The sequence below is a fragment of the Triplophysa dalaica genome, chromosome 4, assembly GCF_015846415.1.
Source record: "Triplophysa dalaica isolate WHDGS20190420 chromosome 4, ASM1584641v1, whole genome shotgun sequence".
In the NCBI taxonomy this organism is placed as follows: domain Eukaryota; kingdom Metazoa; phylum Chordata; class Actinopteri; order Cypriniformes; family Nemacheilidae; genus Triplophysa; species Triplophysa dalaica.
In genome coordinates, this window is record NC_079545.1 from 26,523,405 (window position 1) to 26,535,887 (window position 12,483).

General features: G+C 39.8%; 1 protein-coding gene and 1 long non-coding RNA gene across 4 annotated transcripts in view; one reads left to right on the forward strand and one right to left on the reverse strand.

Moving 5' to 3' along the window:
- LOC130418936 (uncharacterized) overlaps window positions 1–2,472 on the reverse strand; it is a 41,819-nt gene extending 39,347 nt beyond the window's left edge. The window contains exon 1 of one of the 2 annotated variants that reach the window (XR_008906448.1): window positions 2,451–2,472. This is a non-coding gene — a long non-coding RNA (uncharacterized LOC130418936). The remainder of the gene's footprint in view (window positions 1–2,450) is intronic. The other variant, XR_008906447.1, reaches the window with a different exon arrangement.
- Window positions 2,473–3,056: 584 nt separating this feature from the next.
- Window positions 3,057–12,483, forward strand: part of smarca2 (SWI/SNF related, matrix associated, actin dependent regulator of chromatin, subfamily a, member 2) — a 56,651-nt gene continuing 47,224 nt past the window's right edge. For both annotated transcript variants that reach the window (XM_056745166.1, XM_056745167.1), the window contains exons 1-6: window positions 3,057–3,185; window positions 5,032–5,271; window positions 5,436–5,565; window positions 6,341–6,676; window positions 6,798–6,896; window positions 11,696–11,963. In XM_056745166.1, the coding sequence (XP_056601144.1) occupies window positions 5,044–5,271; window positions 5,436–5,565; window positions 6,341–6,676; window positions 6,798–6,896; window positions 11,696–11,963 (1,061 nt within the window). In that variant the 5' untranslated portion in view covers window positions 3,057–3,185; window positions 5,032–5,043. The remainder of the gene's footprint in view (window positions 3,186–5,031; window positions 5,272–5,435; window positions 5,566–6,340; window positions 6,677–6,797; window positions 6,897–11,695; window positions 11,964–12,483) is intronic.

Sequence of the window (12,483 nt, forward strand, 5' to 3'; positions counted from 1 at the left end):
AACATAAGATTGGAAAGTGTAATGGTTCGTGACAAAGCCTGTCACCCCTGCTGCATGGCATTTAAATACGAAAGGGCTTAATAAGGAAAGTTATCCACCTGGGACGTGCAGAACACCAACAGCACCACTTACAAAACAAACAATCCCCTTCAGCAGATGTCACATGTAAAACTAAATATAACGTGCCTTTGGTTGGGTCACACCTGGAAAACACAGGCAATTAGCCAAAGTAGCCTTTGAAAGCCGCTCCAATCCAATGTGTACACACATATATATATATAGTTGTGGCCACTGTGCAAACACAAAGCGTGGTAAATGCCAAAACTGGCACACTGATTGTATAACCATTGTGTTTATACCATGCCCACAAAGGCTAAAATTGTCTCTTCGTGTATTCATTACATCAGTCAAAACACACAGGCCTATTGTTACGTACATTGGATTGTTATTACAACATGATAATTTGGAATGCTGAAACCAAATTTACCTTGAAATTAGGTTTCGCTGTATTCACTGTTTTACCCCATGAGACAAACGTACGTTTGAGAAGTAATTGTCTGCATAGATGCTGGCATTTAGTTGCCATGTGTCATTTAGCCTATTTGACTAATTCAAATATGTATGGAGTCAAAAAGCTTGACACAATAGGATGGGTACAGGGTACAGCCCTAATTAGGACAGTGAGCAAATTTCATGGTGGGGAGGCTGCGGAGGTAATGGTTTTAAGGCAAATTGATTATGAAACCACTGTCCACTGTCATTTTCCATTTCAAATGAACACTGGTCAGGCCTTTCCTAACCATTGAATCTGAAGTGGAGGCGCTAACCATGCAGGTTATTTGAGGGCTTTATTTGGCTGAATTTACATTCAGGAACCTTGCACACATCCTTTCTGAAAATGGCAAGAAAATAAAGGATGACTTGAAAAGGAAGCAGAGACAGAACCAAAAACCATATACTTTGTTTACCTGTCCAAAGGCTATTCAAATACAAACTTTAGCTCGCGCTTTATAGCCCGACACGCTTTGATTTGTTTGATTTATTCACACCACTGAAAAACTTGTTAATCAGAAAAATGACTAAAAGCTACAGTAATGTTAGTAATGTACATTTGAATGGTAATAGTTATAGATGTCATACAAATTAATTCTATAATACTTTTGCATTTTAAATATACAGTATATAGGCTAAACCAATATTTAGGGAAATAAATTATATTCACGGGCAACATTACATTTTTCGATTAGTTAAAACTTTCTCTAGCCTACCATTATACTGACAATGTTATACTTCTGTAATGGACATAGAACAGTGGACTCCACCTGTTTGAAGTCATTTATTTAGCTATGTGGTCAGAACTGACTTGATAACTTGAATACAATCTGTCATTCCAACACTGAGGTCACAATCGACATCCCTATCTCACCTGATAGCATTAGCCAGGTGTCAGAGAAAGCTGATAGGCGATAAGGTTACACTGCAACCCAAACTACGTTTTGTCAGCCACGGTGTTACAATTTGTAAATACATGACTTTAATCCAAACAAAACCTACTCTGTATATTTTTTTTACATTTATAAATTCATTTAAAATGTAGTTTTTTTTACTTCTATAAAAATCAATCAACTGCTCCTTATAATTTATTACATTATGTGTATGTTCACTAGTGATAGGTGAACATAGATGGATAACAAACTAGTCTTTGATTTAAACCCTATATTGATTGTTTACTCTCTAAACCTTATTTAAACAATAATTTAAATTCGACTTTCTTTACCAGAATAGAAATGTTGATGTCATCTATAAGAAATGCTCCTCTGCAAACTCTTTTCACTGTACCTTTCATATTATAAATCAAACAAAATGGCAAAGATAAATGATAAATTAACTTTTATCTGCTAACGCCAAAAACAAGAGAATAGCAGCTCACAAAACAACAGCATCTTACTTTAAACTGAGCTTTTTCAAGCACAGCAAAATTGTATTCCACTCAAATTCGTGTAAATTTTACTATGAGGAACAGTGTGAAGATATGCGGCCAGAATTGTGCACAAAGTAGCAATTGAAAAGGTTTGGGCCTGTTGAAGACAGAAATCATTTCCATTCAGAACAACAGAATGAGAAGTGTTTTGCATAAGTCCCTCCGGTATAAATGAGAACCATTTGGACATTTTTGTTTTTCGGGCTTTGTTCTGTGTTGAGTTACGTTAGTTGTTGCTGTTTCTATAGTGAAAATAGCTTGAATTAAACCCAATTGATAAACGAGTTATTTTTCCAAATAAAATAAAAACATTGTTTCAAGACAGAAAAGCTTAAGTGAAAAATTCTAAACATGAAAATTAACACAATGACAGCAAACGTCAATTACTGTTGACACACAGGGTCGGTAAGATTAATAATTATTTAGTTTATAATAAAAACATGATTTATCCTGTTAACACTAATCTTACCTTGCATTAGCTGACATGGGACTCCTTCTCCGCTTTTGTACAGTATTTAATACGACGCTATTAAATTCTAATACACGGTCTCCCTCATGTGGTGAGATTGTAAAACTACAGTTGTGTCTCGTGCTGAGGTCTCTGACAGCAGTGTACTGACAACATTTTACATTTATTCGATGTCGACATTAATGGACATTTACCGAATGATGCATGAGATTCGTTGCAATGCACTGCATAAAAAACGATATGCTTCTTACAACATGCGTTTGCATCCTATATAACTTTACTCATGAATGCATGGTATTCAATATATATATACACTTCATGCTTGTTTCTTCAGTTTCCCACAAACACTCGTGACGTGAATTCAACTGGAAACAGCGACTGAGGACATTCCCTCAAATGCGTGGGAAAGCGTAATGCTTTATAACACGTGTCCTCAATCGACCGAGGAGCTGCACGACGTTCATCTGCACTCGTGCTGCGAAGTGAACGAGTGAAAGCGAATGACCCGCCCTCAGATAGACCACGAGATGATTGACGTAACCCTGAACCAATCACGCACCAGAGAGGACTGTATTTCCTGCTCTCTCAACAAATCAGAAAATGAATAACATAAAAAAATCACGAACTTCAACTTGTCAGCAATCGGTGGGGGGAGGGGATCAACAAATGGCAGTCGTGTTTTTGAACCTGAAATAATGCGCTAGGTCTTTTATTGGGGGTTTTACCTCGCGGAAGGTAACCGAGTTTAAATACTCTTTGCTTGGACATTTATACGGATGTATATCTGTCAGTGGGGAGCATATTAGTTTGTTTTTGCCGATTAAAATGTAGCGGGCTAGCATGCTAACATAACTGTACAGATGGTTAGCGAGCTGCTGCTTGATTATGTCAGACGGGGCTGAACTGTTTGTTTGCTTTTAAATTGAACAAATCACGAAAATGTTAATAAACTGCTTCTCTGAGAACTGGCAAAGCTTTTACTTTAGCCAGATAATGGAAAACAGGTGTATTGTTGTGTTGAGAGTGCGCTGTTGCCGAAGGGTCCCAGAAAGTTTGTTGAGATTTAAAGAAACTGCAATGGCGTGAGGGGAAGACAGTCGTGACAGCATGTCGAGGAAGCCATGATCCGATCAGCACAACTCTATTCTAATAACACCCCTGCGACAAACGCATGTGTTTGCTGATTAATTGCAATATTTTCTCTCAATAGTTTTATTTAAAACAGCCCGGAGGGTCCCAATTGAATAGATGCTATTGAATAGTTTGAGTCATTCTGTTTTTGACATCAACGAAGGGCCTAACGTTACGTTACATTTTTAGCATTAAGGAACAGGTCATATATTTATAGATATTCGGTACACGTCTGGTCAATTTTGAGCGACAAATCGACCGTGTACGAATAATTACCGTAATTAAAAATGAATGTGTGATTAAATGGTAATGTGCCTGTAGATGACACAAGAATGTTATTTTTATCCCGTTTTATTTTCGATAGTTGCGCTTAGGGGGCGTGTCGGGCCATTGTAACTGCCTGGAAGTTATTGTATAAACTTTGTTGACTTATTGTAAGCCGCTCTGTCTTCTATTTGTTTTTTGATTGAATGAAAGGATGAGTGCTTTTCTTCCTAATGTTACTTGTCTTTTTCATTTAAATAACGCTAAAAGGACACATCAGCCTTAATCACTGTTCGAAACAATATAAATTATAACTGTTTTTAAGTCTAGAACATATATATATATGAACGACTTATAGGGTAATCCCCAGTTTATGAAGTTTAAACGATATGACATGGTTTCGTACTCATATATAATAATAAAGCAGTAATAGCCACTGTCTGCTGTGCATTAGACGTGAAGAGGTATGAATAGGGTGTTCTTACATTTACTCAAGATGCAAAGTGTTTCGGTCTCAAATCCACTATGATTAAAAGTGCCATTGTTAAATTAAATGTTACATTAATAATAATAATAATAGTCAGACAATCCTTCATAAAGTAATAGCATTCATTTTTGGGTGCTTAAGCTTGCCAGAGAGCAAGGCAAATTCACACCTGAACTTTACACATTAAAGAAATAGTTTACACAAAACTTTGGTAAATCGCTGACCCTCATGCCATCTCGTATATGACTTACTTTAGTTAAACACAAATAATTTAATATAAATAGGCTGTCACTATTTAGCCTTACATTGGTCTTAACTCCATATGTATTTTCAAAATATGAAAATGAACTCATCCTCATTCGCCCATAATATTTTATGCCTATAAAATGTTGTATGATGTCATAATATGATATAAAATGCTGTCAAGTTATCTTATTATATCGGGGGGAACCTGTTAAAGGTCCAATAAGTAATTTTTTTCATGATTAAACATATCCAAATGACTCCATTGGGTGAATGTATCCAGTAGGTCTTCTGAAGCGAAAAGATAATCAGGATAATCATAAATATTTTGAGTTTGTGTAGCGATCAAATAATAATCACAATTATTATTTTGTTATTGTATTTTTGTGTTTATTCTTGGTATTTTGAACACTGGCAGAAATTCTTTATTTAACCTCCGGTCCACCCTTTCCACAGATTCTCTAATAGATGTCCACCCCCAACGAGCCACCGGTTGGAATGTCACATTCTGGTCCCTCACCAGGTGCTGGCCTGTCTCCCGGGCCCATCTTAGGGCCTAGCCCTGGTCCGGGCCCCTCTCCTAGCTCTGTACACAGCATGATGGGCCCCAGCCCAGGGCCGCCAAGTGTCCCCCTTGCTATGCAGGGACAAGGTAGCGGTGATTATTCTCAGGACAGCGTGCACCAAATGCATAAGGTACTTTGGGGCATTACGTTTGACATTGATTATACCAGTAATTATAAGATAATTGCTCAGAAAAATAGAACAGAAAGTGAAAACACATGTCACAAGTTAGTTGTTAAATAGTTGAACCCTGTATTTTAACCACAAAGTTGAATCATTTTCTTGCCTCTGTCCAGCCCATGGAGGGAATGCATGAGAAGGGGATGGGGGAAGATATGCATTATGGACAGATTAAAGGGGTGGGGATGAGATCCCTACACAGCGGCATGGGTCCTCCACAAAGCCCTATGGATCAACACAGTCAAGGTATAATTGCACATTGGCAACAAACTAATAATCACAGTTGTGTAATTTTAACTCTAATTATAGTTCAGCTCACCATAAGAGAATGTAAGGATCTTTTTATTCTGCACTTTGAAGGATGCTCGGTTGAACTTGTTCAAAAGAATAACCTTGGTAGTAAATAAAGGCAATTATCTGACAGTGTTTATTTATTTAGTGTGACCTCACCTTAAAGGGCCACAAAACCTCCCCTTTCTGCTACATTCTACCTCACTGTCGTTTTTGAAAAATGCAATTAAAATGGCCATGAGCACTCTGAGAAGAAGAGCCGTTAAAAATCGGCAAAGGTTCTGGCATGAGAGACGGGCGCTCCTATTACAAGTCGATGTCATGAATAATTAGTAGAAATGTCTTCTCAGTGGTCAAGAAAACACAGTCACGTCACATCTTTTGACGTTGGCTAGATAAGGATTTTAAACTCGGAAAGCAAAAATAGCTTTAAGGTTTCGTGGCGCTTTAAAGCCCTCCTTTATGTGCCACTAATTATCGTCACATCCTATGATCTTTGTTCTTCATTCATGACCGGGGAGATGTTGTTATCACCTTTACACATTGGTGGCTATTACCGATCCATTTATCCTTTAAGTGGAAATATTTAGCTTTGCAGTAACTGGTTGTTCATGAAAAGAGCACAGTTTAATCAACATGTAAATCTTGTGTTTGAAACACTTGTATATGAGGGATGTCAGCTTTAAAATCTGAATAGAATTGAACGAAAACCATTGTTTATTCCTTTTAGGATACATGTCCCCTCATCCCTCGCCAATGGCCCAGGTGTCAGAGCATGTTCATAGCCCAATATCAGGGGGAGGACCAACCCCGCCGCAAATGCCTCAGGGTCAGTCGGGCCCCATGATGCCCATGGACCCCCAGGGAATGGGACAGCAGGCCAGGGGGCAGTCTCCCTTCAGCCCAGCCCAGCTACAGCAACTCAGGGCTCAAATCCTGGCGTACAAGATCCTGGGCCGTGGTCAGCCTCTGCCTGAGAATCTGCAGTTAGCTCTGCAGGGCAAGAGGAGCCTTCCCACAATGCAGCAGCAGCCTGTCAACAGTGGCCCCTACAACAGACCTCCAGGTGAATACTGGGATTGGTTGGAGAGATTTTAGTTTGCCGTTTATCATTTTATGTATTACAGACAGCTATACAGTTTTCTGCTGTACAGTTTTATATGTTTTGATGAGTACAATGTTTGTAGGTATGCCAATGCCTCATGGAGGGCCTTCCACTGGACCTTGTCCTACTCCAGGAATGCAGACCCATAACCAGAGTTCTTGCCCAAAACCGTGGCCTGAGGGTAAGTGTGGGTTGGGCTACTAGAGGTCCATATCATACAAAATTCAGTCTAGTATTAATTGTTGGTGTAATTCTTTTAAAAAAGGAGCTTATTTAAAGGTGTCTTATGGCGCGAATACATGTTTTTTCAGTCGAATATGTATATAAAAAGTGAACATCTAACGTTTTATCAGGCCATTTATTTTATATTCAGATACCCACAATTTGTAGGCACTCGTGCTAAGGCGAAGTCATAGTGGCCTATTTTAATAAAACTACTGACAACTAAATGTAACAACTGAAAATAATTTATCGTTAGCAGAAGTACTTAGAAAGTTAATAACAAGTAGCATTTTCATGCCATTCATACTAGAACTGATTCTAAATAATCCCAGATTAAAACATGATTCATTATGAAATGTTCTTAACATGCTAATTATTAATGCTATTGATATTATTAATATCATTAATGCTAAATGTAGATACAAGACGTTATGGTTTATAATGCAACAAACCTATATAGCAGACAGTAAACTGACTGACAGCCTAAAATACTTCATTACTGCTGCATTTCGTTTACTTAAGCGTTACAGTAAAAGTGTCCATTAATTTACCTGATCTTGGTGTCTGCAGGTCTCTATATGCGACGCGTCTTTGGCCAGTAGCAGCATTTACGGAGCAGAAAGGGTTAAAATTAAATGCTTTTGGCACTATATAAAGATGTTAAAGATATCGGCCAAATATAGTCAACATAAATTTCCCATGTGATGTGTACAGCTCAGTTATGTAGATGCGCTGCTCCCTTTAAACTACAGAAATAGTCTGATGATGTGAATGGTTCATTATGTCACATGGTCCGAATGGAACAAAGCCAAGCTGGGCGAAAACCTGTCATCCAGTGGTGACTGGACTGTTGCTGCTTGTCAGGGGCAGGGCGTGCGTCCTTTCTTTACTTAGCCATTTTCACCACCCTGGGAGCGTTTTAAAACGCAAATATTTTTATCTACTTGCTTTTCCGGTGTTTGACACGAAATATTGTCGGACACGCACTCTCTGTCCACTGGTCGGAGTGTGCTTACCTGTGTTTGAGCGGAGCGCACGTGTCTGTGTGTGCGCACGCATCGGAGTGTGCTGCATTCATTCACTTTTAGTTCTGAGGAGCCTGAGAGCCTCTCACGACTACTGCAGCGGTCGGCACGTGTTCCTGGTAAGAAGGACACAACGTCTCGTTCCCTCCATCAGGGAACTGAGATTACATCTGTAACCAAGACGTTTCCTTTCTGTCGGTCTCTTGACGTTGTGTCGAACCTCCCCCTGGGAGGAGATCGGCCCTGCTGACTTACCTGCCTGGCGATGCAGCTCAACGCACCGTCGATTTGAGAGTGCTGAGGTCTGCTGAATATGCTCGATGTTGTGTCTCGCCATGATGCAACGTCGGTTTGCCAACACCCTCATGAAGAAGGTGATAGGACCCGTCCCGGATCGACCAACCAGCGATGTTATGGCTAGGGTGGGCCCCAAAGGTATTTTCGGTCTCTCTGGGGTCTTCCCATGAGGGCCGCCTCTGGCTGCTGATGGGGTGGTGGTCTCCTCTTCGAAGAGGACCAGGGCTGCTAGGAAGCATACGATGCACTGGATCTCAACGGCTAGAGGGCGGCGGGGAGGCTATGCTCGATAGCCTCTGTCTGCTTCTTTACTGTCAAGAACTGCTGCTCGACAGGATCACCAAACAGCCCCCACTCGTGAGACGGGTGCGTCAAGGAGGTGGACCTTCTCGGCGTCACTCATCTGTGCAAGGTTTGGCCGAGGTGTGTCTCTTGGACCATAAGTGTGGACATCGTCCGACCCAGGGTCTGCAAGGTCACCTTGGTCGCCCTTGAGCGAGGTCGGTGCGGAATTCCTGCATAAGCGCTGGGTCAGTCTTACCCTTGTGGAGCTCTCTCAACGCCTTGGCCTGGACCTGCAGGATGGCCATAGCGTGGAGAGAGGGGCAGCTTGGCCCTCAGCAGTGTATGCTCGACACCAGAGATGCCAAAACCTACCCGCTTTCGAGGGGAGTCACCGAGACGGCACGTTCCACCTGGGGGACATTGACGTATCCTTTAGCTGCCCCACCATCAAGGAAAGAAAGGGTGGCGGAACTAGTTTGACATGTACGCGCCGAAAAAGGGGGGGTTCCAGGTCTCACTGAGTTCCTCATGCACTTCCGGGAAACACGGCACAGGGGGCAGGCACGGCTTGGAGCCACGCTCAACCCAGAGGTACCATGTATCCTGAGCTCGTTCCCAGAGGAGGGAGCTGCAAAGATCGTCGGAGTCAGATGCCACTAAGTCACCCCCCGATGATGCAAGGGACATCTCATCATCACGCATCATCACAAGCCAGTGGCTGACAGATTTAACGCTCAGAGTAATCCTCACATCACCCTTGCAGCTCGCCGTAACGGATGGCAGAGCCATAGCCACTGCTGTCACGGAACGGGAAGCAGACGAGGTGGTGGCTGAGTCCCGTGGGAACACATTTATTGAATTTTTGTATACTTAAAGGGATAGTTCACCCAAAAACTCCAATTTGCTGTTTATTTACTCACCCCAAGGCCATCCGAGATGTAGGTGGCTTTTTTTCTTGAGTAGAAGAATAAAGAAGATTATTTGGTAAATCCGCAGCCCTCTTTGCATCATATAATGGGAGTCTATGGGGTCCACCTGTGTAAGATTTCCTAAAGAACGTAATTCCAGAGAGCAGCTCCTGGCGACATGTTGACGTCTTGTGAAGTGAATAGTTCGATATTTTCATAAAAGTGAATGTAATTTTTTATAGTATTAGCCATACGTGCAGCCTCTGCACACATCCCAATCCCGATTCTCTTCTTGTAGTATTTGGTGGCAGAAGACATACCAGCGTCTTAGTAATTTATTTCTCGTTTCCAGTACAAGTATCTTAAAAAAAATCAAGATTACTAGACAAGAAAAATGGCATGAGAAAATTAATTGATGCTTAAAACCTCTGTTTGAAATTATATCTCATTAAGATTATTTTTCGTACCCCATTGGCAGATAATTTTGCTTGTTTTAAGCAAACAATCACTTCATTTTGAGGTGTCTTTTCAGAAAACAAGACATCATATCTTATGCTATTTCATGTGTCTAGGTAAATGTATCTTGATTTAAGATTCTTTTGATATTTGGACTGACAACAGGACAAAACTACTAAGTTAGAAAAGCAATTTTTGCAGTGTATATTCTGTGCTTTGTCCCATATAGGTTATTATTGACAAATATATTTGTGTGTGTTGTACTTTTTAATAAAATGTTAAAGTTCTTGTATAGCACTCGGTCATCTTAAGCTTTGTTAAAATGTGGTGTATAAATGAAGCTTGCACTTACTACAATGATGGTAATAATTATTATTTAATGAATAAGCTTCAAGTGAATTTGAAAGAGAGTGTGTGTGTGTGTCAGCGTGATAGTTTGTGAGTGTGTGCGTCTGCAAAAGTGTGTGCGTCTGCGAGTGTGTGCATCTGTGAGTGTCTGTCTGCAGTGTAGTGTAGAGAACAAGTTCTGACATTCAAACAAATTCTGTTAAATTTTTCTGATTTGTATTGTTCTTTATTTTTTATAAATTATTTATTGTTCTGGCAGCTCAGGTGGCACTTTATTAAAAAATGAAGTCTATATATTTGGCAGATGTAAAGCATACATGTGTATGTTTTTTGTGTTAGTCCATTTTTATTTTATTATTATTATAACAGCTCAGGGATGTTCAAGGAGCAACATGTTTGTGCAGTTTCTAAAGATTTTAGTTCTGTTTTTTGAATAAAGGGTTGGAAATGAATGCTTTCCTTGGTTTATGTTTTTATCCGATTCATCGATTAATCAGAAAAATAATTTACAGATTAATCGATTATTAAAATAATCGTTAGTTGCAGCCCTAATTTTGACATTGCGTAACCATAATATTGATAAAATTGTTACATCCCTGTTATTGGCGATATTTATAATTACCTTTCTGAATGTGTATGTATGTTTTTCATGTCAAACACTTACATTTAATAAATTCATTTAACCAGTAAGAAAGCCATATCAACAAAAGCAATCTATTGACTGTGTAAATACCAATGCCAGTGTTTGTTTGCCAACGTCCTTGTATCTTGTTTTATTCTGCAGAAAGAAACTTATGAATGACATGAGGGTGTGTACGAAATCATTTTATTTTGGGGTATTTATACCTTCTTTCAGGGTTTGCTTTAAAATGAATTCATGTGGACAGGAATGTCACCTACAAGTTCACATACATTGAAAATGATTGTGTATTTTCATTGGTATTCAATTGGTATTGGTGTTTCCTGATGGACTGTTGTTGAATTACACTGTTCGTTGTATTGAATTCCTTAATATTGCTTTTACAGGTGTTGATCATATGATTGAATAACAGTAGTCATTATATTTCATTTGCAATTACAAAGTAAATTGAATGAGGTGAAATTGAATTTGGCCATATGCCAAACAATGTAGTGCGTTTTTCTTTATTAGAAAGAACTAAAGGCATTTATTGTGTGCTTGCCATCATGGTGTGTTTTAAGTGATTCATTCTTTCCTAGCTAAAATAATTACCCAGAAACACCACTGTTTTTAATCCTTTTTTCCAAAACATATTTTTTTGTAGTTGTCAGTTAACACTGCGCTTAGAAGTGAATTTAACACACTATCTACTGTTGAAGAAATCATTAAATATCATCAAACTTTTTACAACACTAGGCAGCTCTACTACAAGCAACGTACATTGGTTCACAATGATGTATTAGGACTTGTTTCTTTTTAGGTCAAGGTGCAGAGACCTCTAGCGTCCCACAGAAGCTGCCAGTCCCAGCTCCCAGTGGCAGACCCTCTCCAGCCCCTCCACTGGCTCCTACTGCAACCCAAACTGTCCCAAGCACTTCCCTCACTTCACAACCCCAAATTCAGCTGCAGCCAGGACCAGGCCAGCCCTCTCTCATCATTCAACTCCAGCAGAAGCAAAATCGCATCACCCCCATTCAGAAACCACAGGGTCTGGATCCGGTCGAACTCCTACAGGAGAGGGAGTACCGGTATGTGATTTTGGTATTAGATATAATACCTACCAGCAAGGGAAAGTCAAGTTGCCAGGGTTAATAGCATTACAAAAAATCACGGAACAACATTTTTGAATTCTCGGAACAACTATAACCTAATAACAATCATGTGTTTGTAAGGTTTCGTCAGAACAGGCAATGACGTTATGTGCTTTGTGAAACTGTAATAAGTGTTGGAGGAGAGTGAAGAACCTTTGTGTTTCTGAGTTCTCTGAAGTTCTTCAGAAGTGCAGCAACTGGACTGTGTTGATTGTGTGGCGCTGATGTATGATGAGGTCACAAAAACAGATTTTTATCATCTTAGATGTGAAAGGTTCAGATCTTGCAGGTGATTCAATCGTCTGGAGAGCTCTAGGGGTAGTAGAAATTATTAATGGCTGGAAAGAGCATGTCGGAGGTTTCTTTGTACAACAAAGAGTCTAATGATCTGTGGATGAATGATAGATTTTGGTTTTATTATTGTATGATTTCATTCTTTGCCCATGATTTGCTCTAT